The 25,293-nt window shown below is 43.6% G+C and overlaps 1 protein-coding gene across 3 annotated transcripts in view; it reads left to right on the forward strand.

Annotated features, from left to right (window-relative positions):
- The first annotated feature begins 1,797 nt into the window (after nt 1-1,797).
- Nucleotides 1,798-25,293, forward strand: part of Ap3b1 (adaptor related protein complex 3 subunit beta 1) — a 199,072-nt gene continuing 175,576 nt past the window's right edge. For 2 of the 3 annotated variants that reach the window (XM_076927169.1, XM_076927170.1), the window contains exon 1: nt 1,798-2,125. In XM_076927169.1, the coding sequence (XP_076783284.1) occupies nt 1,998-2,125 (128 nt within the window). In that variant the 5' untranslated portion in view covers nt 1,798-1,997. Of the gene's footprint in view, nt 2,226-25,293 lie in introns of all 3 variants that reach the window. The other variant, XM_076927171.1, reaches the window with a different exon arrangement.

The raw sequence follows: 25,293 nt of genomic DNA on the forward strand, positions 1-25,293 counted from the left end.
TTCCAAGGAACACAGGTTTGATAGCTTATATTGAAGGAGGAAAACAATAAGTTATTCAATAACGTTTCTTTTTCTTGAGAATCATACAGCCTCGATAGCCCACACCACTCAAGGATAAAGTAAACAAGATAAACCAAGCCTTCTGTCACAACTTTCCAAAGTATAGGTCCACTGTTTACACGAGTCTGTATGAAAACGAAACAAAACAACCAATGAACATAAAGCAGCTTGTTAAAAGAATGAGAGACTTGAGAATGAGTCCTTTTCAAGAGGGGTGTGCTGGTGCAGGGCTATAGTCACAACATTGGCAGGTTAATGCAGGAGAGTTGTAAGTTCGAGGCCAGGCAGGACCACAGAGTGAGATCCCCGTCTCTAAAAAACAAAATAAACCTTTTCCACAAGAAAATGAACTATCCAAAATAAACTGGATTAACACGTTCATGTGCAATTCTAAAACAATAAAAAGCATGAAAGATAACCATATTCATTATCAACATGAATATAAAAATTATAACACAAAGATCTAAATCACATGGCAAAATTATGAGAATGTGAGGAAATCCCCCTTATACGTAAGTCGTAGGAAAGCAATTTAGAATATCTAGTGAAAGCGTTTATATTCAAAGATAAAAAAAAATACACTGTTATATTTTGTAGTGAGGATGTGTACAGCATTGTCATTACTTGACAAAGTAAGCAAAGCCTAGTGTCTCTCTGTAGTAAATAAATTAATTTATGCACACCACTTAGAATAGTGTCTGGGGTGTAAGTTAGGCATCATATAACACCTTGTTATGTATCATCACCATCGGTCAGTCGCAGGAGAGATTCTACAAATCTATCAATATCATCAAAACTGGGAAGCAACATATTTGAGATGCTCTAACACTGTCTGGACAGGTATATTGAAAGGTTAATTAACCGCCTACGTTTGCTCAGTTTGGAGGCTGATTGCTCCTCTTCTTCCTAGCACTAGGGAGGAGCATGTTTTTCGAGAGACAAAGCAATCTGTCAGGTCGAAAAATCTTGGTGGGAAAGAGTTGGTGTTTGCCTGGTGCTACCCTTGGGATTTGGTGATTGGCTGCCAGGCTGCAGGTATTCAGTCCTTTCTGGACCTCACGTGTAGGGAAAAAGAAACGAAGGAATGGTAGTCACCAGAGAGGTTGGCTGGTGAGGGTCCTCTTAGAAAGCTGCCCGGGTCAGGAGAGCTTGCAGCTCCGCGGCCAGAAACCATCCCATCTAGCTGCTTAGGGGATGTTGGAGAGCTACTTGCCAAAGAGTGGAAGCAGGCGGCGCCCAGAAGGGAGCGCACTTCTGCATCCTGGCAGCTTTGCGGCCAGGACGCACGCCTCGAACTCCCAAGTGAGAACCTCAGTCTCTAGGAACAATTAGCCAAAGCTTGCCAGGGGACGATCTCCTCTGTGCAGAGCCTGCAAGCCTCCTCGGGAGGAGGAGCTTTCAAGTGTAGAAGTCAGTCAGGCCACGCTGGCTGTGAGAGGGGGCGGAAACCAGCCCCGAGGGCTGAGAGCTCGTGACCGCTGGAGCCAAGTTCATCAGGCGGGTGCACCGTGTTTCAGGGAGCGATCAGTGGACAGCAGAAGTGAAGCAAAAAAAAAAAACCCTGGAGGATCTGAGATCTCCTCCAGTAAAACGCGCCTAAAGGCTTCAAATCCAGTAGTTTACTCGTCCACTACCCTCGGTGTAAAAATCCCAGCTTCCTGGTTAAGGGTCGCGGGTGCAGCTTTCCCGGCCGCCTCTAACACCCGGAGCGCCAGAATCCAGAGCACCCGGAGCCGCAGGCGCGGGCCCGCAAGGACACAGTGCGCACGCGCAGGGGGTGGGCCGCCCGGTCAGCCGGAGCGGTGACGAGCCCGGAAGCGCCGGCGCGCGCCCCTCGGCACCAGAACTAGTTTTGTTCGGTGTCCCCGGAACGTGAGCCCTCCGGAGAGACCCTCGCCCGCTCCCGCCGCACCCGCCCGCTGGCCGCCACCGCCGCGATGTCGAGCAACAGTTTCGCCTACAACGAGCAGTCGGGAGGAGGGGAGGCGGCGGAGCTGGGGCAGGAGGCCACCTCGACCATCTCTCCCTCGGGCGCCTTCGGCCTCTTCAGCAGCGACTGGAAGAAGTGAGGACCCGGGCTCGGGGTGCGGGAGCGCTGCGGGGACGCGAGGCGGCCGCCCGCCGGCTCTCGGTTCCTGAGGAACCTCCCTGCCGCCCCCGCTGCGGTGGGTGTGTGGGTGGCCCCGCCGGGTGCCCGGGCTCGGTGGGGACCTCTGGGGACGCCAAAGGCCGCGCCGGTGGTTTTCAAACTTTGGTGGGGGGGTGGGGGGGGGAAGAAAACCAGTTGGGGAGCCGAGGTTCCACTTCCCAAACCGTTGACTGAGTTGATGGGAGGTGGGCACAGGGGTTTGAATTTGGAATTTCTAGTGAATTCGAGGTCGACAGAATCAGACCTCGAGAAAGTCACTTATTTAAAGGTGACGAGAGTATTTGGGGGGAAGGAGTGGAGAGTGAGCCTGCAGCTAATTTGAACCCTGCAATGTAGGGACTAAGCGGTGCTTTGGGGTTCTGTATGAATGACAAACTTTTTTTTTTTTTTTCTCCTCCACCTTTGGCATTTTTTTTTTTTTTTTTTTTTTACGTGATGATCTTTGCACTAGGGTACTCTTCCCCGCCCTCTAAAGCATTGAGATAATATTTAAATAGAGTGTTGTTGTGGGCCAAACCTAATTCCAGTTTCTTTACAAATAGTGTGAATTTTAAAAATAAGCACTAACCACATATACTTATTTTTGCAAAAAGTTACTTAGGGTTCGCGTCAAATACCGCCCAGAATTGAAAACGTCCTTAGCGGGTTCTGTTTTAGTTTGGTTTTTACATGGGGGTGGGGGGTTGTTGGGTTGTGTATAAATATACATAGTTATGACAACTTTGCTAAATTGTAGTTCCCTACCCCTTTCTTTCTGATAGGATGTCATTATGTAACCTTGGCTGGCCTGGAACCCACTAGGTAGAGCAGCCTGGCCTGAAAATAAAAGAAATCCTCCTGCCTCTGCTACCCCAGTGCACACACCACCATGCCATTACACATTTTTTAAAAAATCTTTTATTATTACACAATGTAGTAAAACATAATAGACCATCACCAGATTATGCCAGCTTAAGGTAAAGAAGCTGGGCTGATAGTTTTTTGGATGTTAAGAGGTGTAACTAAAATAAGAATTTGTGGGGAAGGTAATGGTTAGACAGTCTTGTTCTGTCGCCCAGGCTGGCCTCAAACTGGGACTTGCCATTCTCCTGCTTCTGCCTCCCAGGTGCTAATAGCTGAAACTGAGGTTAAAATTTGACTCTATCGACGAACATTTTGTATAAAGCATATTAATTATCTCCGTGTCCATTATTTCCAGGATATGAAAGTTTAAAACATAATCGATGTCATCTGTCTTTGTGTGCATTTGTGTGACTCACTGATGTGACAAGGAGTTTATTGTAACTCCACATTTTCCTCAGCAGGAGGTCTCAGTTGAATTTTCATGCGACTCGGTACACTTGGTCTACTTTTCTGAGGTGTAAGCGTCTGAGGTGTTTTTTTTTTTTTTTTTTTTTTTTTTTTCTGTTCTTTTAGATTGTGGAAAGTTTGGGCCTGATTTGGGAAGAATGCATGGGTTTCTAGTGTAGTTGAAGTTAGAGTTGGGTTAAAATGAGCGGACACTGAGTGCATACATACTCATAATCTTCCTATTCAGTGTGTTTCTGCGTGCTGGGGCTTTGCCTAGACAAGTGCTCTACCACCGAGCTCCATCCCCAGTCCTCGGTCCTTAGTGGACTGCACTGGTGCTTCTCTGATCCCACTTTAAAGCTAAAGAAATTGGAGTCCAGTTGGTTAATTTGCCTGAGGTCACAAAGCTGTCAGAATTTGACCCTAGACATTATAATCTCTGTTCTTTTTTTAAATGTGTTTGGATATGCTATTAACTGCTTGCAAGTGATGCTATTTTTGTTAGGGAATGCATACAGCTCACCAGAAGTCTAAAACTTGGAATAGCAGCCATAGATACTATATGACCTGGAAGCCTTCAGGAGTTGAAACATTTTGACTACTGGAGTTCATTGTGTAGAAACCCACAGACTCCTGTTCTGGAAGTGGCCACGTAATCTCTCGGTAGCTCTCATTAAAAACATTTGTCTTTTGAGATAGAATCTCACTGTGTAGCCCAGGCTGGCCTCAAACTTGTGATTCTTCTGCCTTAGACTCTAGAATGCTTGGATTTACAGGTGTAACCTACCACACCTGACTCTTTCGCTCTGCTTTTTAATGGGCTACTTTGAAGTAGCTTCTTTTCTTTTTGTTTTTACTTTCAGATCATTTCAGTCCCTTCCTCCCCCAGTATTTGTAAGGAGAACCACTTTTTACTTAGAATAACCAATTATAATCTTAGCTTTTAATTTTTACTTATTTGTGTTGGAGTGTGGGTTTGTGCAGTACTTACGGAGGCTGGAAGAAAGCATTAGATTTCCCTGGAACTGGTGTTAACAGGCAGTTGTAAGCTGCCTAATACGGTGCTGCAAATGAAAACTGGGTCTTCTGGAAGATCAGTATAGGCTCTTAACCCCTGAGCTGTCGCTCCAGTCAAAGCCACCAGTCGCAACAGAGTTGCTGTGCCCACCTGCCCCTCCTCTCCCCTGCCCTCTTCTCTCTGCCTTCCTCCTTACCCCTCCTTACCCCTTTCTTTTTATGTTCGCACACACACTTACATATACACATACATGCCACATGAATTGTCGTCTCCTGAACCATGGATAGTACATTTAAATCGTGCCCTTTACCCTTAAAGCCTTAGTATATATTTTTGGTAATGAAACAGTCTCTTAAGTAATCGCGGCTACAGATACGACCAAGGAGTTTAATGTCAGTCAGGATAGTATGCAGCCCACGCTTGCCTTTTGTTCAGTAGTGCCTTTTCTTTTAGGATGTCCTTTGATGGGACGGGATCTAGTCTAGTGTCATACAGTATCCATGCAGTGGTCACATCCCTTTACTCCATTACTGATTTCTTAGCCTTTCTTTATCTCCCATGACCCCTTGACCCCTTGACATATCTAAAGGGTATCAGCTGATTATTTTATAGTGTGCTAATCAACAGGCATTTGCTGGTCTCATCATCTTTAGGTTTGGGTCGTGTGTTCCTGATTAGAGCACTGGTGTAGGCAATGTGTCTTTTTGTTGTGGCTAGAGACACAGGATACCCAGTCTTCAACTTTTCCCAGTTAAGAGCTTTTCTAGTATCATGACTACATAATTACTGTCTTACCCCCTCCCCTAGTCTGGGTCTGTGGGAAGATACCGCGAGACCACTTAGCTAGCTAGCTTTTTCATTAAAGTCTTCAGCAGCCAGCGATGAAGTTTTTGTTTTAAAGATTTATTTTATTTTTATTTACCTGTCTATGAGTGTGAATGTGCGTCTCTATGTGTGTGCACATAAGTGTAGGTGATCAAGGAGGCCGGAAGAGGACATCAGATGCCCTGGGATTGGAGTTGCACGTGGTTGTGAGCCACCTGATGTGGGTGCTGGGATAGACTCAGGAGCTCTTCACTGTTTGGGCCATCCCTCCCTACTCTAAGATACAAGTCTTCTGAACCCACCTTACTGTGAGTGGGGTGCCCTGCCCCTGCTCCCCATGTCCTCTGCCATGTGCTTTCTTGTCCTGTGTCTTGGGACTCTGGCCGTGAGTGGGGTGCCTCTGTTCCCTGTGTCCTGTGCAGTATGCTCTCTCATTGTGTATTTTTGGTACTTCACTGAGTGTTCCAAGGATGTCTAATCTTTTCCCAGTTACTGAATTGTGTTTTCAGAATTTATTTGTAATTTTGTAACCCTTTTCATCCTTCAAACAGAACCAGAACTGGGGAGGCTTATATTGTCTATGAAAGCACACCCTCAGCATGTCCGCTTTGCTAATCATCCTGATGTGTTAGTTTATTGGCCTTCGCGGTTTTCATTTTTTTTTCACTTTTAAATGTAAAGAACTTATTTCCTGTTCCCCCCACCCCCACCCCTGCTTTATTTTGGAATAGTCTGTACTTTTATTGCTTTTAGTTATCATTTAAATTATTTTTCTTTATTTTTTCAAGAAAGAAAAAAGAGAAAAAGAAAAAGAACCTTCCTTATCTTAGTCTGTTTGGATGTATGGGTAAAGAAATAATTTCAGTTTCTTTCTGGCATATTATTTAATTGCAAAGTAGTTTCTAGATGAAGCGTAAGATGAGTCAATTTTCTGATTTTCTTTTGATCATTTAAAACAGTTTTATTGCCATGCAGTAATTGTACATATTTATGATGTTCATTGTGGCATTTCAACATGTGTGTGCATTAGGAATTGATCAAAATAGGGTAAATTCTGTTTCCATATTTTTTTGTTTAAAGCCTCTGGCTCCTCACTTCTTTCTCACAACTCTGAAGTAGGTTATTGAGAATTATGATTGGTTTACTGTTCTAGGTATGTGCCTTAGTTACTGTTCTGTTGCTGCAAGGAGACCATGACCAAGGCAACTCTTGTAAAAGAAAACATTTAACTGGGAGTTTGCTCACAGTTTCAGAACATTAGTCCACGATCATCATGGTATAGACAGGCTTGGCACTGGCACAGTGGTTAAGAACTTTCCATCCTGATCTGCAGGCATCAGGCAGACGGAGCAAGCCTGGTCCTGCTCTGGCTTTTGAAACCTCAAAGCCCAGTCCCAGAAGCATAGACCACAAGACCACAGCTTTCCTAACAAGCACATGCCCACCAGTCCTTCCCAAACAGTTCCACTAAGTGGGACCAAGCGTTGCCCATGTGAGCCTCTGGGAGCCAGTCTCACTCTGACCACTACAGGAGACTAGAACTCCTTTTATCTAACTAGTTTGGTAGTCGTCCAGCTCCTCTCTTTTCTCCTCCTCTCAGTTCAACAGAAACATAAGAGTGACTGCAGATGTATAATGCTGGTTATACCAGAGCACAGGGTTTCCCCAGTCTCCTTCCCTAGAGAGCATTGTGCTATTAGAGAGTTACAGGAGGCAGAAGAGGACGAGGTTTAAATGAATGCTTTCCAGTCATGGCAGTGTTCTCTTGCTTAGCTTGTTGATTTCCTCAAATTTCAGTTTCCTTGTTTCTAGAAAGGTGTGGTTAGTACTTGTCTGTTCTGGGAGATTTATATAAGACAGTGTATTTAGAGGAAAGCGCTCATCTTCCCTTCCTTCTTTTCTCTTTCTCTCCTTCCTCTTTCCTTCCCCTGTCCCTCCTGTCTGTCTGTCTCTGTCTGTCTGTCTATTTAGAGGTATGATCTCCTACTGTTGAGGGTGGCCTGGAACTCTCTGTGTGTAGACAGATTATCAGTCCTTTTTCTCAACCCTTCTTTAGTACTGGGATGACAAGCATGAGTCGCTGTGCTCAGATGAGAGTGATTTCCAAACTAGAATCAAAACTAGGAAACCTGGTGAGAACGTCACTGAAGTGCTGATGATGTAGCCTAAGGTCCGAGGAGACTTTTGCCACATGGGTGAAAGAGGGAGAGTGATTTAGGCCCAGAGTGAAAAAACCAGGAGAGCTGCAGGAAAGGATCGTGTCCAGATGAGAGCAAAGTGGACCTCAGTGTTCTCAGCAGCAGCTAGAGAAACTCCAGGATGGTTGAACCACCCAGGCAGAGTGTGTTAGAGGATGGGCAGTGCACATAAAATCCATTTTCTTCTGAATAGAAGAATCTGGAAAGAGTGTAGAGTTAGACATTTGTAAATGGAATGGAGGTCGCAGAGGTCCTTGTATGTAATAATTAAAGGTTAGCAACTAGGGATTCAGCAGTCCATCCCTACTGACTAAACTACATTGAAAGGAGACAGTTTAAGCCTCTGCTGATGTTGGTGTGGATTTGGTACTTTAGATTCACAGAGCATTTTTAGAGGCTACCGGAGGCTGCATGTTTCCCTGAAATGGGAGTTACATTCAGTGCATTTTTATCGAATCATCAGCTTTAGGGTGTCAGCCTTGAGCATTCCTTCATTCCTTCATTCCTTCATGCCCTCATTCCCTCATTTCCTCTCGTCTTTAATCCCAGTGTTTCTCACTGCTGCTGATCTCAGAGATCACGCATATCAGGTTTGTATGAAGCTGCCACAGGCTCAGCTTTATCTCCACCATTCTTGCTCTTTCATGAAGGCAGTAGACATACACCTAATGAGACAGACTATTTAGAAGATAGCCTTAAGTATATTTTTCAAAATAAGCCAGTTCTAGGTGTCAGTACTTCACTAATAGTAAAACATTATTTTGACATAGCTCAAAATGTGTCATTGTGTCATAGTATGAGGCTGTAATGCATTTATGCAAGTGTTTCAATTTCCACTGATGTTCAGTCTTATTAGAATCTGTGTCTTGTTTTTATTTTTTTATTTAATGCTTCTTTATGGTTTTAGTTGTAAGAGCTTGGTCTTCTTTATTCTTACTCTAGTGTTTCTGATTGAATTGTTTACTTTGTCCATTGATTCTGTGTCCTTGGGATTCTACGACCTTAGTGAATATTTGTTGAACATTTACCAAAAGCAGTGGTTCTCCACCTTCCGATTACTGCGGCCCTTTAATACAGTCCCCATGTTGTGGTGACCCCAACCATAAAGTTATTTCATTGCTATTTATAACTGTAATTTGGCTGCTGTTATAAATTATCATGTCAATATCTGATATGCGGGGTATCTGATACATAACACACAGGTTGAGAACTGCTGACTTAGAGAAATGCCTCACATATTGTAATATTAAATAACATAATTTATATGAAGTAGAAAGTATTTTTTGGTTCACAATTTTGCCTGATGCGTATTTCTGGGTCCGTTTACTCTGCTCAGGGATTCAGACTGCATTAGGACTTACTGTCTCAGAAGGCAGTGCTGTTCAGAAGTGAAGTCTTGGAGAGAGAGATGACTCTGCAGTTGAGAGCACTTGCTGTTCTTATAGAGAACTGCAGTTCAGTTCCTAGCACACATATGGGGCTCAGTCCTGTAACTCGAGCTTCACTTACTTGACGTCTTTTGATCATTGTGGACACCTGTATACCTGTGCAGACACCATACACACACACACACACACACACACACACACACACACACACGCATGTATGCACACGCACACGCACGTAGGGTGGCTGGGGCTATTGCTCTGTGGTAGATTTTGTGCACAGCATTCTGTGCTAAGCCTGTGGGTTTGGTCCTGTGCACCTCATTCTGTGGCCCATTTACAAAAGGTAACTTAACACCTGCAATAGCCATTTTCTTCATGGCATTGCTTTTGTCTTGACTGTGTTAGGTTTAATTAACTTGGAATTTCCATGACAATCAAGGTTTTTAAGTCTCATACTCTTCAAAGGCAGATTTTGTTAAAACTTGGGATTGCTCCATATGTATTCCTTTGGGTTTGTGTTTGTCTTGGTGCTGTGATCTGATCCAGGATCTTGTACTTGTTAAGGTTATGGTCTGCCACGAGCTGGACTCCCTGCCCACAGGGCTTCTCCTATAGACAGTAGTCATTTATCTCCTGACAGTAGTACAGGCATATACTTACTGTTAAATTGTGTTGGAAATCTCACCTTTTCAGTGTGATATACCTATCGAATGGTATTTATTAATATAATTTAATTCTTGAGATATGTAGTAAACCAAATATGATGAATAAATGTGATGAAACCTGCCGGCCGGCAGAGCTCTGCTTGCTGTTAGTGTTCTCTTTGCTTTGCTTCACTTGGTCCTGTTCTTGCAGGAGAGTCAGTGCTGGCTTTATATTTTAGCAGGTACTCAGCCAGGAAACTGCTCGTCCTTTGATGTAGGCTACCAAAATTTCTAAAAATCTGAATCCCTGCATCTCTGGCTTGTCAGAGTATGAGCTTTGAAATAGTGTTATCTAAGGCGACACTTAGGTCTTTGAGCGTTATTCCTTGGAAGGAAGGAATTCAAACATCAGCCACAACAAAAAGCAGACAGATGGTTCACTGAAATGTTCTTTAAAAAAAAAAAACTGCATTAAAGTTACACTCACAGAATGACAAATGTGTCGTAGTAAAATAATATGACAGCATTGCACTGGCATATATAAATGAACCGCTGACAAAAACAAATTGCCCCCAGTCCAAATTGAAAATTTAAAGTGAAGACCTCAAAGTAGAACAATCAGGGAGGAAATGATTTCCTGTATTTCATATTATGAACAGTGCTGGCTGTATTTAGGGAAGACATTTAGCATATCAGCTGCAACAAGTCCACAGATCCACACAAGTAGACAGTTTGTAGACAATGCCTGCTCGTAAGTGGGCTGATTACTCGTATTGCTGGTAGGAGCTGGTGTCCCAATTAGAAGGCCAGAGTCTAATCCTTCAGCAGAATGAGTTGGCACGGAGGCCGAACAAGGGAGAGCCTAACTGAGGCTGGTCCTAAAACATGGCTAGGCAGAGTGAGTGCATCATCGTTGTTCTTGCAATGGGTTAAGACTATGACCGTGAGGGATGAGGAAGCTGTCAGTGCACAAGTGGTGAGGGGGCAGTGAAGACGGGGCCAGATTGTGCTGGGCTCCCTAGCTAGGGCTTTGGAGCTTTTTCTGCAGGCTAAGCCATTGGAGTTTTAAGTACAGTGTGTACTTAGACCATGGTTAACTGTTAAGTGTCAATTGTGTGACAGACATATTTCAAGAACTAACAAATTTTAGAAGTTATTTATTGATTCAGCACATAGGAATGTTGTCTGTACGCTAGGCATTGCTCTTTAACAGTATTCTTCCTGTGCTTCTCCCCTCGTTTGCCCTCCCCATTTCGTGTGTGTGTGTGTGTGTGTGTGTGTGTGTGTGTGTTTGTGAATGAATGCATGTGTGTGTGTATGCCTTGGCTTCGTCATTTGCCACTCCTCTACTCAACTAAGACACTTTAGCCATTGGCCACTCTAGGCTCCCCACCTTGCGCTTGAAAGCCCATCCCAAGCCAACTTCTAGCCTCCTGTCCCTCATCACTTTTAACTCTCAGCTGACCACTTCCACAGCCCAAACCTTGTGAACACCAAACCTGCTCAACCCTGCAATATGAAAACCCTGACTTTTAAAATCAGTCCTTTACTTAGCTCTGCTGCAGTCTCAGCTGTTACTCCCGCTCCTTTGTCTTCTTAGAAACTTCTAGTTCTACACAAGTTTTTTTTCCCTACTATTCTTCCCAGTCCAGCTTGGATATGTTTTTAATCTAGCATCTTTCTGTACCGCTATCCTAACCCTCTCGTCCAAACTGACACGCAGAGCTTCCATTTAACAAGACCTCAGTCCATATTGTGAACTGAGGTTTCGTGGAATTGCGCATGACTACAGACTTGTGCCAGAGACCAGGACAACATAAACAAGGCTCTAACTGCAGTTAGACAAACCCTCAGTCACCACAGTACCCCTTGGCTCTGTCACAGCCTCCCACCTTGTCCCCTCTCCTCCTCTGATGACCTAACCATCTTCCCTCACTGGCAGACTCCAAATCCATCCTGCCCCCCTCTGCAGTTCCCTGGCCTTCTCTCAGATGCTTTCCACCCTCCTCTAGTGCCCCCTCCTGCAGATAGATGTTGGCATCATCTATCCTTTCTCAAAACAGCCCAAGATTCTACGTCTCCCTGCGTCGCCATGTTTTTCTCTGCCCTGGCCGGCAGACGTCTCTGGAGCTGTCATCTTTCACTCATAGTTCAGTCTTCTGCCCGTCTACTGCAGATGCTCTTACACTGTTTCTCCACCACCAGGCTCACTGACAGATGCCCAGACCACCAAATCCAGTCAGCACATCTCCTGACCTCACTGCCCTTCACGTTCACCAGAAGCTGACTCTGCTGCCCACAGACCTTCTAGAAACACTTCATTTCTGCTGGAAGCTCTCTTAGAACTGAGCTTAAGAGACTGCCTCAACAACAGAATGCCTGTGAGCAAGCAGGAAGGCTGGCTGGGGATGCAGCTCGGGCTACAGCTCTGACCCAGCAAACACACAAGCAAACACAAACAAACCAGTAAATGTTAAATAAAAGTCTAAGACGAAAATTTACCACCTTGTACTATATAATCAGTGTTCACAAACCCCTCATGCCCATGCAGAAAAACTTACCTGGTACTTATTATTATTACCTTTGTCTATTGTTATATGGTTACATTAAAGGTACCTTATATAATTTAGTTATTCCAAATGTTAGTGAAATATGATTTAAAAAAAGTATAGAAACTTAGTAATAATTTTAAAACTGAAAAAGTAAGGCAGTGCTTAATGTGAAAATTAACAATAATTTCATAATCAAAACAGCTGGAAAAGGGCAAAACAATTTCTTAAAGAAGTCAGTGGATCTTAATGGTGCCACAATGATGGTAATAATGACTGTATTATATATCAAACGAGCACTATAACTGCACACAGCTATCAGTAAACACTGACAGTTTATGTTAGAAAAGTTAAGAGTCTCTGTTTTACAGTGTTAGACCTTTTAATCCTCAAAACTCTTCAGAGTAGAGGTTTCGTTTCCTTCATTCCCATTTCATTCCCCAAGGAACTCAGAGGCCGAGAGCCATGAGTAGCCTGCCGGGGACATGAACCCTCTATGACAGGCTTTCAGACCAGCAGACTAGTCTGAGTGGTCATACTCAAGCAGCATGCCTTCCTACTTCAGACGCTCACAAAAAGCCACATACATGTCATCTTTATTTCAGAAGGCTTGGCCTTTGTGCTACATCTTAAACACAGTGCGTTAAATGTGTGTGTACAGTCAGCTCCCACAGCTTCTCCGATCTGAATTCTCTGCTTTTGGCTTTCTGAGCAGCACCAGTTCCTCCTCTTCCTCAATGTTGGCTTTACCAAGAGTCTCCACTGGCCTTTCACATACCACACCTGCCCACTCGGTGGTGTCCAACAGCATTGCCAAACTGGACAGCTAGAAGACTCTGAGCAACATGGACAGTACACAGCTAGTCAGTGTGTGGGCTGTGTGGCTTCACTTTGGAACATTAATCTTTTCTTGCCTCTGATTTCTATTTCCTTTTCTCCACTAAAATTTAAAGCTTTTTATTTGTTATAAGCAATGGAATGTCTGCCTCCTCTTCCTTACTTAAAGTTGAGAACAGAGATTGGCATATATGTATGTGTAATTGGCAGCAATGCAACGGTTAGATTTGTCTTTTTCTTTCTGCCTCTCTGTGCCACCACAGCCTCTCTGTGCCACCACAGCCTCTCTGTGCCATCATAGCTTCCCTATGCCATCATAGCCTCTATGCCATCATAGCCTCTGTGCCACCATAGCCTCTCTATGCCATCATAGCCTCTATGCCACCACAGCCTCTCTGTGCCATCATAGCTTCTCTGTGCCACCTGTCTTAGGGTATGCATTGCTGTGAAGAGACACCATGACCAAGGCAACTGTGATAAAGGACAACATTTAATTGTGGCTGGCTTACAGGTTTTGGAGTTCAATCGATTATCATGGTGAGAAGTATGACAGCGTTCAGGCAGGCATGGTGCTGGAGGAGCTGAGGTTTTACATCTGCTTCCAAAGGCAAACAGGAGACTGGCTTCTAGGCAGCTAAGAGGAAGGTCTCTCAAAGCCCACCCTCACAGTGACACACTTTCTCCAGCAAGGCCACACTTTCTATTAGTGCTACTCCCTGGGATATTCAAACCATGACACCACCTATAGCTTCTCTATGCCTCCATAACTTCTCTATGTCCACCTAGTCTGCCACGAGAGCTTCTTACCCCATAGCCTTTGTTCTCAGCTTGGAGAGGTGAGCCAGCATTCTAACTGTAATAACAACAGCAATACTTTATATGGGCTTTGCTTAAGCTAGGGCCCCACTATGTAGCTGTGGCTAGCCCAGAAGTTTCTGTGTAGACCCAACTGGTTTCAGACTCAGAGATCCACCTGCCTCTGCCTCCCAAGTGTTAAGATAAAAGGTGTGTGTCACCATGCTCAGCCTTAAATAGTATTTTTTATTTTCAGTAATCTTTCCATTTCCATTGCTTTCATGTCCTGAACATGGGGCCTGTTCCTTTTGCTTTGGAAGGCTGTGACATTTACATCTGTCCCTGAAAATTTCGGGCTACTTTCCCTTAGCAGTTTGCAGAACACCTTTATATGCTTGTGCTTGTCTTTCCAGGTGTCAGAGCACAGCCATAAAGAATGTGTTAACTTTAAGTGGGCTAAGGCACCCCAAAGCATCACCGTAGCACTCAGTTGTATAACCCCTGTTCTTAGGATGGACATGAAAGTCCGCTGTCCTCCTCCACACTGTCATGGCTACCCCTCGAACCCCTGCCTTCACTTGCTCCTTCCTTTTTATCCAAATGAGCCTGTTCACTGTTCAGTGTATTTACCTTCACTCTTCCAGAATGTGCTTTATTCTTCCCTGATCCCCATTTTAAGGTCTCAGTCACAGCCACCTTGGCCAGCACCCCCAGCCTGTATTGCTCACTTTTTATCCCATGTAAAAATGACAGTTACAGGGCCTTAAGATAGCTGAGTGCCTAAAGACATTTGCAGCCCAGTTTTGCAAAACTGACAACTGAGTTCAATTATCCGTAATCCTTACAAAGAGAACAGACTTCAGAGTTGTCCTCTGACTTAAACACATGTACCATGGCATGCCCCACCCAAAGACACTAATAATAAGGAAAATTAAAATAAAAAAAGACAATTAGAGGTAAGTATCCATTTTCAGTACACGGAAAAGTTTATCACATCTGCTTCAGTGATTTATACACGTAGATTAGATTCTTGTTGCCAGGTTGCGGTGCACACACTGGGAAGCAGGCGCAGGCACATCTCTGTGAGTTCCAGCCTAGTCTACAGAGTGAATTCCAGTACAGCTAAGGCTACACAGAGAAACCTTGCCTCAAAAAGCCCTAAATAAATAAATGAATGAATAAATAAAATTATAATCCTGTCAAGTAGGGCTGGAGTACTTTTGCTTTATTGAGATCTCTATATGAATCCTTCCTCAGGAACTTGGAGGGCCCAGATGACTTAAAAACCTGCAACTAAAACATTGGTTTTGCCATTTCACACCCAAACCCTCCTTTTCTTTGAGTTGGGCCCAGGCCGCCCTGGGTGACTGAGCCTCTGATGCTTCTACCTCCAGGAGTGCTGGAATTACAGGCATGGACCACACCACTCCCAGTTTTGTGTGTCTATTTCTGCCCTAGATCTTGGAGCTGACTCCTAAGGGTAGAGTTCAGTAGTGTAAGAACACGCTTGGTGCAGCTCCCTAGAACTCCTCTAGCTTGACAGCACCACCAGTGACCTTTTCAAAGCTGAGTTTGAGAAGCATCCTTCCCAAGTGCTTTAGGAATGGGTTTATTGCAAGTAGAGATTGAGTATCGGTCTCCCCAGCTCCCTACACAGAAGGCTGATCCAATGCATCAGATGGGAACTTAGCTCCTGTGGCACTGGAAACATGTTTGCTTTTTAAAAAGGAGTTTTAAAATTAATCTAGCTTTGAGCTGGCATATCTTACTAACACAGTTGTAGAAACTTACATTCACCCTCATGTAGTTTATGAATTTCTTGGAGGAAGAGTGAATACTAATTCTCAGCCTTGATGCACCAACTGACTGCTTGGCATGTCTGTGTTTATGCCCATCTGTTACTGTGGCACCATGCCCATTATCATGGTGGCATGCCAGTAGCAGCGAGGCATAGGAGCCAACAAAGATGAATTGTTTGGACGGAATACACTATTCTGTAATACTAATTAATTTTGAGCTGATGAACTGCATGAGCTGATCTTAACCAAACACAGCCCAAGTACTATCAGTGAAAATCAAATGTACTCTGACTTACAAAGGGGTGTACCACAGACATTGCAGACTGACACCGAGAGTAATTACAGTCAGTGTTTACTATGGTTCCAGTAATCAGTTTCCTTTGTATAAAATTTAGAGCTTAAAAGAAAAAAAAATGCAATGGCTTTTATCATGGTAGGATATGATTAGCAAGGAAGTCATGTAACATTGTTAATTGCAGAGTTTATACTACTTGTGTGGTTCTTTACAGTATTGGATTTAAAAATACATTTTGTTTAATTCTGTGCTTTACCAATCCCAGTTCTGTGATGGTGTGCTAATGAAAGCTGAGCAAGGTCAGATGTGTCCACAGTGTCCACAGTTGGTGACTCGGGAACAATAGCAGCTACCTGCACTTCATCCAGACTTTGTCTCTCTGAATATGACAGCAGAGTAAGGTGTTAAGTTATGGAAAACGCTGGGGCTGAGTTAGTTACATGTTATAAACACATGACGTAAACTTCCATTAGCATTCTGTCATAGTCAACTGTAATGATCAAGTTCTTAAGTATCTTTTTCACAGAACGTCAAAGAATCTTATGCAGACAAACATACCATTCTTTCAGGGTCTTCCTTTTGACTGAATATTTTTTGGAGATCTGTCTTGTTTCATATCACTATATGAAACAAGTCCAGTCTCTAGCCACAATACTGTTCCTTGAGGTTGGTTAGTTACTCTGCTCTGGAAGGACATACGATCGATTTCACTTTTGTCACGGATAAGCAGTTCTGCAGTATACATTTTTGTACACACCTGGTGTGAGTTTGTCTTCTTACAGGAAACATTTTTAGAGGTAGTCTTGTAAAGTCAAAGTTCATTGAACATTAAATCATGGTGGGTTTTGCTGAGGTGCCTTTTTGCTGATTACACCAAGTCCCAGGTAAAGCCTGCTTTTCTTCTACATCAGTGTCAAATGTTGGCCATCATCGAATTAAATATATGATATTTTAATATCATATATGATAAGATATTTTAATAGGTCTAGAATTTTATGTTCCTCCCCTTTTCTAATCTAGCTCCTTTAAAAACTCGTTCCATTGTTTTCAGTCTTCTGAGGTTGGCAGTCAGCGTCATGGAAGACCTGCCCATCCATATAAGTCTGATTGGGACATAGCCATGCCCCATTATGCATTCTCTGTCTGTTTCATGCTGCAGTAGAGATGAGTAGTTACGTCAGGGATGGTGTGGCTATTAAAGCCTAGACTATTTATTACTTGTCCCCATATAGGGAGGTTTGCAGGTGTGTCTTTTGCCAGTGTGTTTCATTTTGATGACTTTAAGGATGGTTTCTCATTGTTCTATCATTTGACTGCAACACTTGGCGTGACTTTGTCTTTCCCGTTTCCTAAGATTTTTTAAAATACGTGACTTAAGTCTTTCTCAGGTTGGTACAACTTCTTCAGTTATTTTTGTACTTTGATTTCTCACCCTTGCTTTTGGCTCTAATTACAGCTGTAGTAGGTATTTGGATAGCATGGAATACATCTATGCTGTTTCCTGTCCTTGTCTCTGAGCTTTAATTTCAGTTCCTAGTCTGGTGTTAAGCCTGCGCAGAGGGCTTTCGATCTCAGATTCTGTACTTTTCGGTTCTGAATATTGTAGCCAGTCTTAGCTACTTTGTAGGTTTTTTCCACCCTTTATCTCCCTCCCCCAGCTTTCAGCTCTTACCACTATATAGGAGAGAGAAAGAAGGGTGGAGAGGAGAGAGGACCAAAATCTCTGAATCTATTTCTTTTTTCTTATTCTTTGAGCACCAAACTATAATCAACCCTTACCTCCAACGACCAACAATCACTACCCCCACCTGTCGGGGCCCTAGCATTTCTGTATCCTCTGAAAGGGCTGCAGAGTTTCAAACATCACACAATCTCAGAAACTATCAGCAGTTGGCAAACCCACACCTCTGCCAGAGCACAGGGTGAATCATAGCTGCTGCAAAGTAGAAGTAGCTCCATGTCCCCATACCTGGGATTAAAACAAGCATCCTCGTAGAGTACTTCTGTGTATTATCTGTCTTGTCCATCTTTTCTTGTGATTTGTGACCGTATTTAGTTATTTAAAATGTCTACTTGGTAACTCTAGAATTGGACTCAGCTATAGATTGTCTCTGTGGTTGTTCTCTTTCTCTCACATCCCTTTGCTGTTCAGGTTCTGTCATTGTTGTCCTGTTCCATCTCATGGGTTAGTCAGATTCTGGGTCCTCAGGATAAAGGCTTTGGTGAGTCTGTCAGCCGATCACTTTGAACTTTGTTAGTTTGAGGCTCTGTGCATTCTTTTCAGTGCCATGTTCCCTCTTGGACCTCCAGTGTATTATCCTGTCCGTGTGGCTCTTCTGTGGTGAAAGAGCCCAGGGCAGTCCTGGGTAAGAGGGGTTCATTGTTGCACTTCTCTCTAGTGGTGCCCTCTGAAGCCTCTCCTCATGCACTTCCCTCCCGGGTGACATTTTCTGCTTGTTTTCTTAGATTCTTGCCCCTTGGAAATGTGTCATCTCCTTGAAGGGAGTGTGGAGACAACTTTGTGAACCTTTCAGGTGGTTTCTTCTTTGATTTTGCTCTTCAAGTTCTAGTCACTCTTGTGACTGCATTTCAGTATTTGTCGATTCAGTCACAATAATTGGTTCTCTGGTTCAGTTCTCAGGGGAAAATGCACTGAGGGAACCAACTGAGGGTACAGGGGATGGTGGCTTCTACGTCCTCCCTGTATCTGTCCTGTGTGCACTTGCTTTAAAAATGGCTGTTTTCTGTGGCAGTTTACAAGGTGGGTTCATGACAGGAATTGGAGATCCCTATACTACATCAGTCTTGATGTCTTGGACATAGCAACCAGAATGGCCTTGCTAAATATATTTGGTTATAATTCTTTTTTGAAAAACACTCATTGCTCAGCTGTCTTAAAACTCTGAGCATAAACACTGACACCTTTAGTCCTGTTACTTGTTGCAGTGTCTTTCTCTCCTGCCTCTCCCCTTCCTCACTTGAAAGGCCCTGTCTGTTCCCAGGCCCCATTTCTTTGTTGAGTGCGACCACTCTCAATCTGCTTCCTCTGTTCTCTTCTGCAGTCTGTCCTGTAGTTTTACTTCCTTCATTGCTGCCTTATGACTTATAATCTGCTTCTCAAGTGCATTTATTTTTGTTATTAGAATACAATTTCATAAGGGATCCATCCCCTCCCACCTCTTCTTTCTTTTGTGTGTCACCAGTGCAAATGGGACATAATGGAGGCAGCCCCTTCAAGATGGAAGACAGTGTTCATTTATCTCAATCTAGAGGCGTGCTCTGAAGGATTCATGAGATTGTACCCTGGCTTTTTAAATGAAGTGATCGTTGTCCTATGTGGCAGAAGTTTTAATAAAAAGTGAGGAGGGGAAAGCTTAGCAAGGGTTAAGCGAGTGCCTGTAATATGTGTTCTCCTTTAGTCCTGTACACAGGATGTAGAGAAAATGCTGTCTATGCTTGGGTGATTTTGGTTCGAGAGGCGATGGTGGGTGACTGGCTGGTCAAAGGTTCCATCAGTTGTAGCTGGAGTTTGTTTTTATATTTTTGTCTGTGGTGAGTGAACAGCACATGCCTGAAGCTGCGCAAGGCTCTGATCAGAGGAAGGGAAGGCAGACTGCAAGCATCACCAGGCCCTGGTGCTGTTTCCCAAGTGTGTCAGGAAGGCAGGAGCCTTGGCTGTAGCAGTGCATCCTGCTCCAGCTCCCAGCCCTTTCTGCAAATCCATTCAGGTTTGCCACGTGCCAACAGGAGTTGTGTATTCCTGTTAGGAGTTTCTCAAAGCCCGGGTTTGAGAGTTTTCTGGCAGCCTTGGGAATGTCCTGTCCCCCACCACCACCCCCATTTTGATATCTCCTGTTGAGGTACAACTCTGAAGGAAGTCACTGTCCTCAGCACTTGTGCCACGGTTTAAGTCTCAGGTGTTTCTCTTAGTGGTACACAGCTCTTGAACTGTTCTGAGGGGAGGGAAGGTAATTGTAGGGTGACTAGGGAATCGTTACTGCTGCAGACTTTAAAAGACTTAGGGAAAAAGACTTGGAATATTTTCAACACAGAGCAAGTAAATGCTTGAGGGGCCAGCGAGTTGGTAAAAGTCCCTACAGTGCAAGCCCAAGGATCTGAAGGGGAGAACCAACTTCTGAAAGGTGTCCTTTGACCTCCACTCAGGCATGCGTATATGCGTACCATAAAGAAGATGTTCAAGGAGGTAGATGTCTTTACCCTGCAATACCAGCTCTACAGAGGCAGAGGTATGAAGATCTCAAGTTCCAGGCCAACCTGGCCTGTGTGGTGACACTGTTTCAAAACTAGTCCTCTTAAATAAATAAAAATTATTCACAGATTTGTGATAGCTAACACCTCCATGAGTATCAGAGAAGTTGTTATAGATATACTGGATCTGCCTAGAAGGTCCACTTAGTCTGTGTTGAGGAGCACACACATAATGCCAGTTGCTTTATAGTTGCTGTAATGACTTCTGCTTGTATGCAGTTTTAGAAAAGACAGGGTCACAGTGGTAGCAACCCATCAGGATGTTGGCTAGTGTGAGAGAGTCTGGCTGTGAAGGGTTGTGGGCAAGCTCGGAGGAGTGTCCTGTGGTTGATGTGGCGATTGCAGGGCTTTACCCATGTTTGAAAACTGAACAAGGTATACTCTTAGAACTGGAGAATGTTATTATAAGTCATATCACAATAAGGCTGACAAGTTAATTGTGTGATGCTCTAGTCACAAACTGCTAAAGAGCTTTTCTTTCTTTGAAAAATTTCAGTCTGTCATGGATGAATACTTCTATAAAATTCAATAAAAATAAATTACTAGAAAAATACAGTGGAAAAAGTATATAAAATACCACCCCATTTTTATTGGATTCAATAAACATAAAATTATACTGTCAAATTATTCTTCTACGTTTCCGTGTGTGTGTGTGTGTGTGTGTGTGTGTGTGTGTGTGTGTGTGTACTCTTGAGTGCCTGCATGGGTCTGGGCCCAGGCATTCTAGATAGAATTCTAGATAATACTTTGTCACTGAGAAGCATCAGTTCCTGCTGGATGTCAGTTTCCTCTTCATTGCTTTACAAGGAGTGGAGGAAGAGAGGGTGTGGGGGGCGCGGGAAGGGGTAGTGTTGTAATGAGTTCTGGGCTTTAGACTTATGAAAAAGAAAGGCCATTGATACTCCCAAACTCACCTATCTCCCAGGTTGTTCTGCGTGACTGGTCCCATGTTGCTTTGGGTAGTATTCCGGTTTATTCTGGAAGAGTACAAGCGTTTCCTGGTCAGAATAAGGTTTGCTTTAGCTTTTCAGCCATGCATTTCCTGTTCCTTGAAACTTTTAGGCATATTTTGAACGGGACAGGAACAGTTATACCATTTAACACCACAAGATGTCACTTATGTAAAAATAAAGTCAGTTCCCTAATATTGCAGGTTCCTAAGACTGCGGGTAAGTGAAGAAGCAGGTAAATAGAAAGCGAACATGCTTTTGACACAGATGCACATTGTGTTTCAAATGTTGCTCACTCAACAGTATTTCAAACAGGCATCTCGAAATTTAGAAACATTTCTTAGTTTCTAAGAGTCATGCAGTAACAGGTGCTCCTGGTCAGGCTTGAATAAACACCATGAAGGCAGTGACTTAGGAGCAGGAAGAGACAGCGAGCAGGAAGGTGTCAGCTGTTCTAACCCTTCCTGTTTTGGTGATAAGCAAAGAGGCTTTGGGGAAGGCACTACCTGGGAGGTCATTGTGACAGATGGGGGAAGGTGGGCACTGTCTCTGGCTGAAGCAGCGCCTGGGCCTGATTTCCCTTCCCTTGGACCTCAGAGTTAGTAACTCTTTCCTGGGGCAGCACTAAACGCATCTGTGTTTGCCTTGAAGACTGTCTTTTCTGTTAAACAAGAACTAAACCTTTGGCTTTAATATCTGGATCCTGGTTTCTAGTTTTTCGTTTTAGAGAATAGGACAGGACACAGGGTGGCTGGAAAGAGCTCCTCATCTACCTGAACATAGGAGGAACTAGCCAGGCTTCCATCAGGACTGAGCAAGGGGATGTCTGGATGAGCAGAGGAATTAGCCAGGCTTCCATCAGGACTGAGCAAGGGGATGTCTGGATGAGCGAAGGAACTAGCCAGGCTTCCATCAGGACTGAGCAAGGGGATGTCTGGATGAGCGCTAGGCAGGTCTTAAAATTGATATTTCATTCTTTCTCATTGTCCATTTCTCTCTCCAGGTAACACTGGTGAGGAAAGTTCCAGAACATTGTTAGGGAAAAGGAAAGGGAAACAAGGAGGAAGGCTTCCCCTTTTATGGCTTTTGGGTGTCCAATCATCTCTTTCTAGTTAGTTCTTATCTAATTGTTTGTGTGTGTGTGTGTGTGTGTGTGTGTGTGTGTGTGTGTGTTTTTTTGTTTTCTTAACCTGAATACGATTTAACAAGTTGCTTTCAGGTTTCAGTATTTCCATTCAGTATTCATCATTATGTAAAACGAAAGGACAGGACAGAGTGGAAGGAAGAGTTGCCTGAGGTGCCCTTGTTCCACACCGCCACAGCTTTCTATTGTCTTTGAGTTTTGAAGAGCCTGAGATGTTGGGAGAGGGCATTCTAAGTCACTGCTCTGAGATTTTATAGTATTTTCATATTTAGTAGTTGTAAATCTTCAGAGATGGTTTGTCTTTTAAAGTACTTATTTTATGTGTATGAATGTTTCCCCTGAATACATGTATGTGTACCATGTGTGAGCCTGGTGTCCTCAGAGGTCAGAAGCAGGGTCAAATCCTTTAGAACTGCAGTTACAGATGGTTGTGAGCCACCTTGTGAGTGGTGGGAATGAAATCCCTGTCCTATGGAAGGACAGAGTGATCTTAACCAAAGAGGCCACTCTCCAGCCCCAAGCATTTGTTTACTTACTTGTTTGGGGTGGAGCTCGAGTGCTGCATGGTGTGCTTATGGAGGTCAGAAGTCAACCTTTGGGAGTCAGCTCTCACCTTCCACTTGTGGTGCTGTGCTGTGTGCTCCAGGATGGCTGGCCCACAAGCTTCTGCATGATTCCCCCTCACTGCCTCCCATCTCACCATGGAGTGCTCGGATTATAGATGCACGCCATTGCTGCCGGCTTTTTACGTGGGCTGTGGGGATTGAACCCTGGCCATCAGGGTTGTATGTGTCATGCCTTTACCCTAATCAAATGCCTGAGCCATCTCCTCAGCCTTGCAGTTTCTATACATAGCTATTTCTTCTATTTAGTTAACATAAATACTGGGTATATTTTAATTGGATGTTTTAATTACTGTAGTTTTTTGTCTCCTGCAAACGGTCACTACTATATTTAATGTACCATTTGAGAAGTAAAAGTAAACTTATTTCATAATAATTTGCATTGCCTATATTCTTTCTGGGAGAAAGTAAAGTGTGTTTAGTGTTTCTTTTTTAATTGTTTTGGTATAAGATTAGTTTCTTAACATTTAAACCCTGTATTAGTTTGCCTAGGTTGCAGACGCTGGGTGAATTAACCAATACAAACTTTTTGAAGGTGGCAGATCAGGGTGTCAGCAGCTTTGTCTTCAAGGCCCCCCTTTTCTGGTTTGCTGTGTCCCTGCCTGATCATTCCGTGTTGTATGTGTTCTTATACTCATCCTTTCTTTAAAGATAGTCGAGATTGGCATAGGGCCCACCCACATGTCCTCACTTTAGCTCCGACACCTCAACAAAGGCTGTCTCCAGAAGGCTTAACTTCAGTGTCAACTTCACACTCATTTCTTCTTCTTCTTCTTCTTCTTCTTCTTCTTCTTCTTCTTCTTCTTCTTCTTCTTCTTCTTCTTCTTCTTCTTCTTCTTCTTCTTCTTTTTTTTTTGTTATTTTTAAAAGATTTATTTTATATATTAGTCTGGGTTCTTTAGAGGAACAGAGCTTATAGAGTGAGTCTATATATATATATTTAGAAAGGGCATTTATTAGAACAGCTTACACACTGTGGTCTGCCTAGTCCAACAGTGGCTGTCTATCAAAGGAAGATCGAAGAATCAAGCAGTTGTTCAGTCTACAAGGCTGGATATCTCAGTTGGTCTTCAGTATACTTGAGAATCCTGAAGAAGTAGGCTCTAATGCCAGGATTGGACTTGCCAGCTAGGTGAGAGCAAGCAGGCAGAGTGAAAACGTCCCTCTTCCATGTTCTCTATATAGGCTGCCAGCAAAGGGGTGGTCCAGATTGGAGGTGGGTTTTCTTACTCCAAAGGTCTGGATTAAAAGTATGTCTTCCTATTTTAAGTGATTTAGTTAAGAAAAAGTCTCTAAGAGCTGCACAGGTTTTAGTTGATTCTAGAGGTAGTCAAGTTGACAAGAATAACCATCACAGTCTAGAGTGTTCTGCCCACATGTATGTAAGTACATTGTGTGCATGCCTGGTGCTCTTGGAGACCAGAATCAAATCCCTTGTAACTGAAGTTAGGAATGTTTTTAAGCTTCTGGGTAGGTGCTGGGAATCAAACCCTGGTCCTCTGCAAGAGCAGCCAGTCTCTAAACCACCCTGCCGTCTTTCTAGCCTCTCATGCATTCTTGGTAGGTGCTGAGTATGTTTTATGTCTTTGTAAAGTATTTTAAGCATGAGGTAAGACAGCTGTGTGTCTGAAGTGCTGAGGCTCCTATGGATCTGTGTTTAAGTGTCAACTGAGAAGGGAAGGCCTTCTAGGAGTTTTCTTTCTTTGTTTTTAAAAATTACATTTTTATGGGTGTGTCCAACCTGGATGTGCATGGAGGTCAGAGGACAACATGTGGGAGTTGGTTCTTTGCTTCTGCCATGTGGTTCCCAGTGATTGAATGTAAGTTGCTAGGTTTGGGATGGATGTCCTTACCAGCTGAGCATCTCACTGGCCCCTGAGCATCTCAGTGGCACTTTTCCGGGACTGTTGTTTGGTGGGTGAATGTGGTGCATGCAGGAGCCATGCAAGTGGATTTCTTTTGGCTGTATTTCATAATTTGCTGCAGACTGGTAGATCGTAGCTCATGAACTGTGGTAGTAGTAGTGGTAGCTAGCTTTGGTGTCACCCTCTCGGCCAGCCCTTCTCAATCTTCGGGTTTCAACCCCTTTGGGGCTTGAACGACTCTTTCACAAGGACTGCATATCAGATATCATTTACATTACAGTTCATAACAGTAGCAAAATTATTTGTGGTTGGGTCACCACAGCATGAAGAGCTGTATTAAAGGGTCGCAGCGATAGGAAGGTTGAGAACCACTGCTCTAGGCTCTGCCCCAACAGCTTCTTTCAATAACTTGAGAGTTTTCTTCTGATGAACTAAAATGGGATTCAGTGATTTTAATTCTTGAATAAACATGGATGTACACCCTCATTTCAAAGTCTGCAAATCAATGTCTGATCTCATATGTCCTTCTTGGATGTGATTTTCATTGTCTTTAGAACTAAATGTCTTGTTTAAACCAGTGGATGGTTAAGGTGCT

This window comes from Arvicanthis niloticus, chromosome 29 (genome assembly GCF_011762505.2).
Source record: "Arvicanthis niloticus isolate mArvNil1 chromosome 29, mArvNil1.pat.X, whole genome shotgun sequence".
In the NCBI taxonomy this organism is placed as follows: Eukaryota; Metazoa; Chordata; class Mammalia; order Rodentia; family Muridae; genus Arvicanthis; species Arvicanthis niloticus.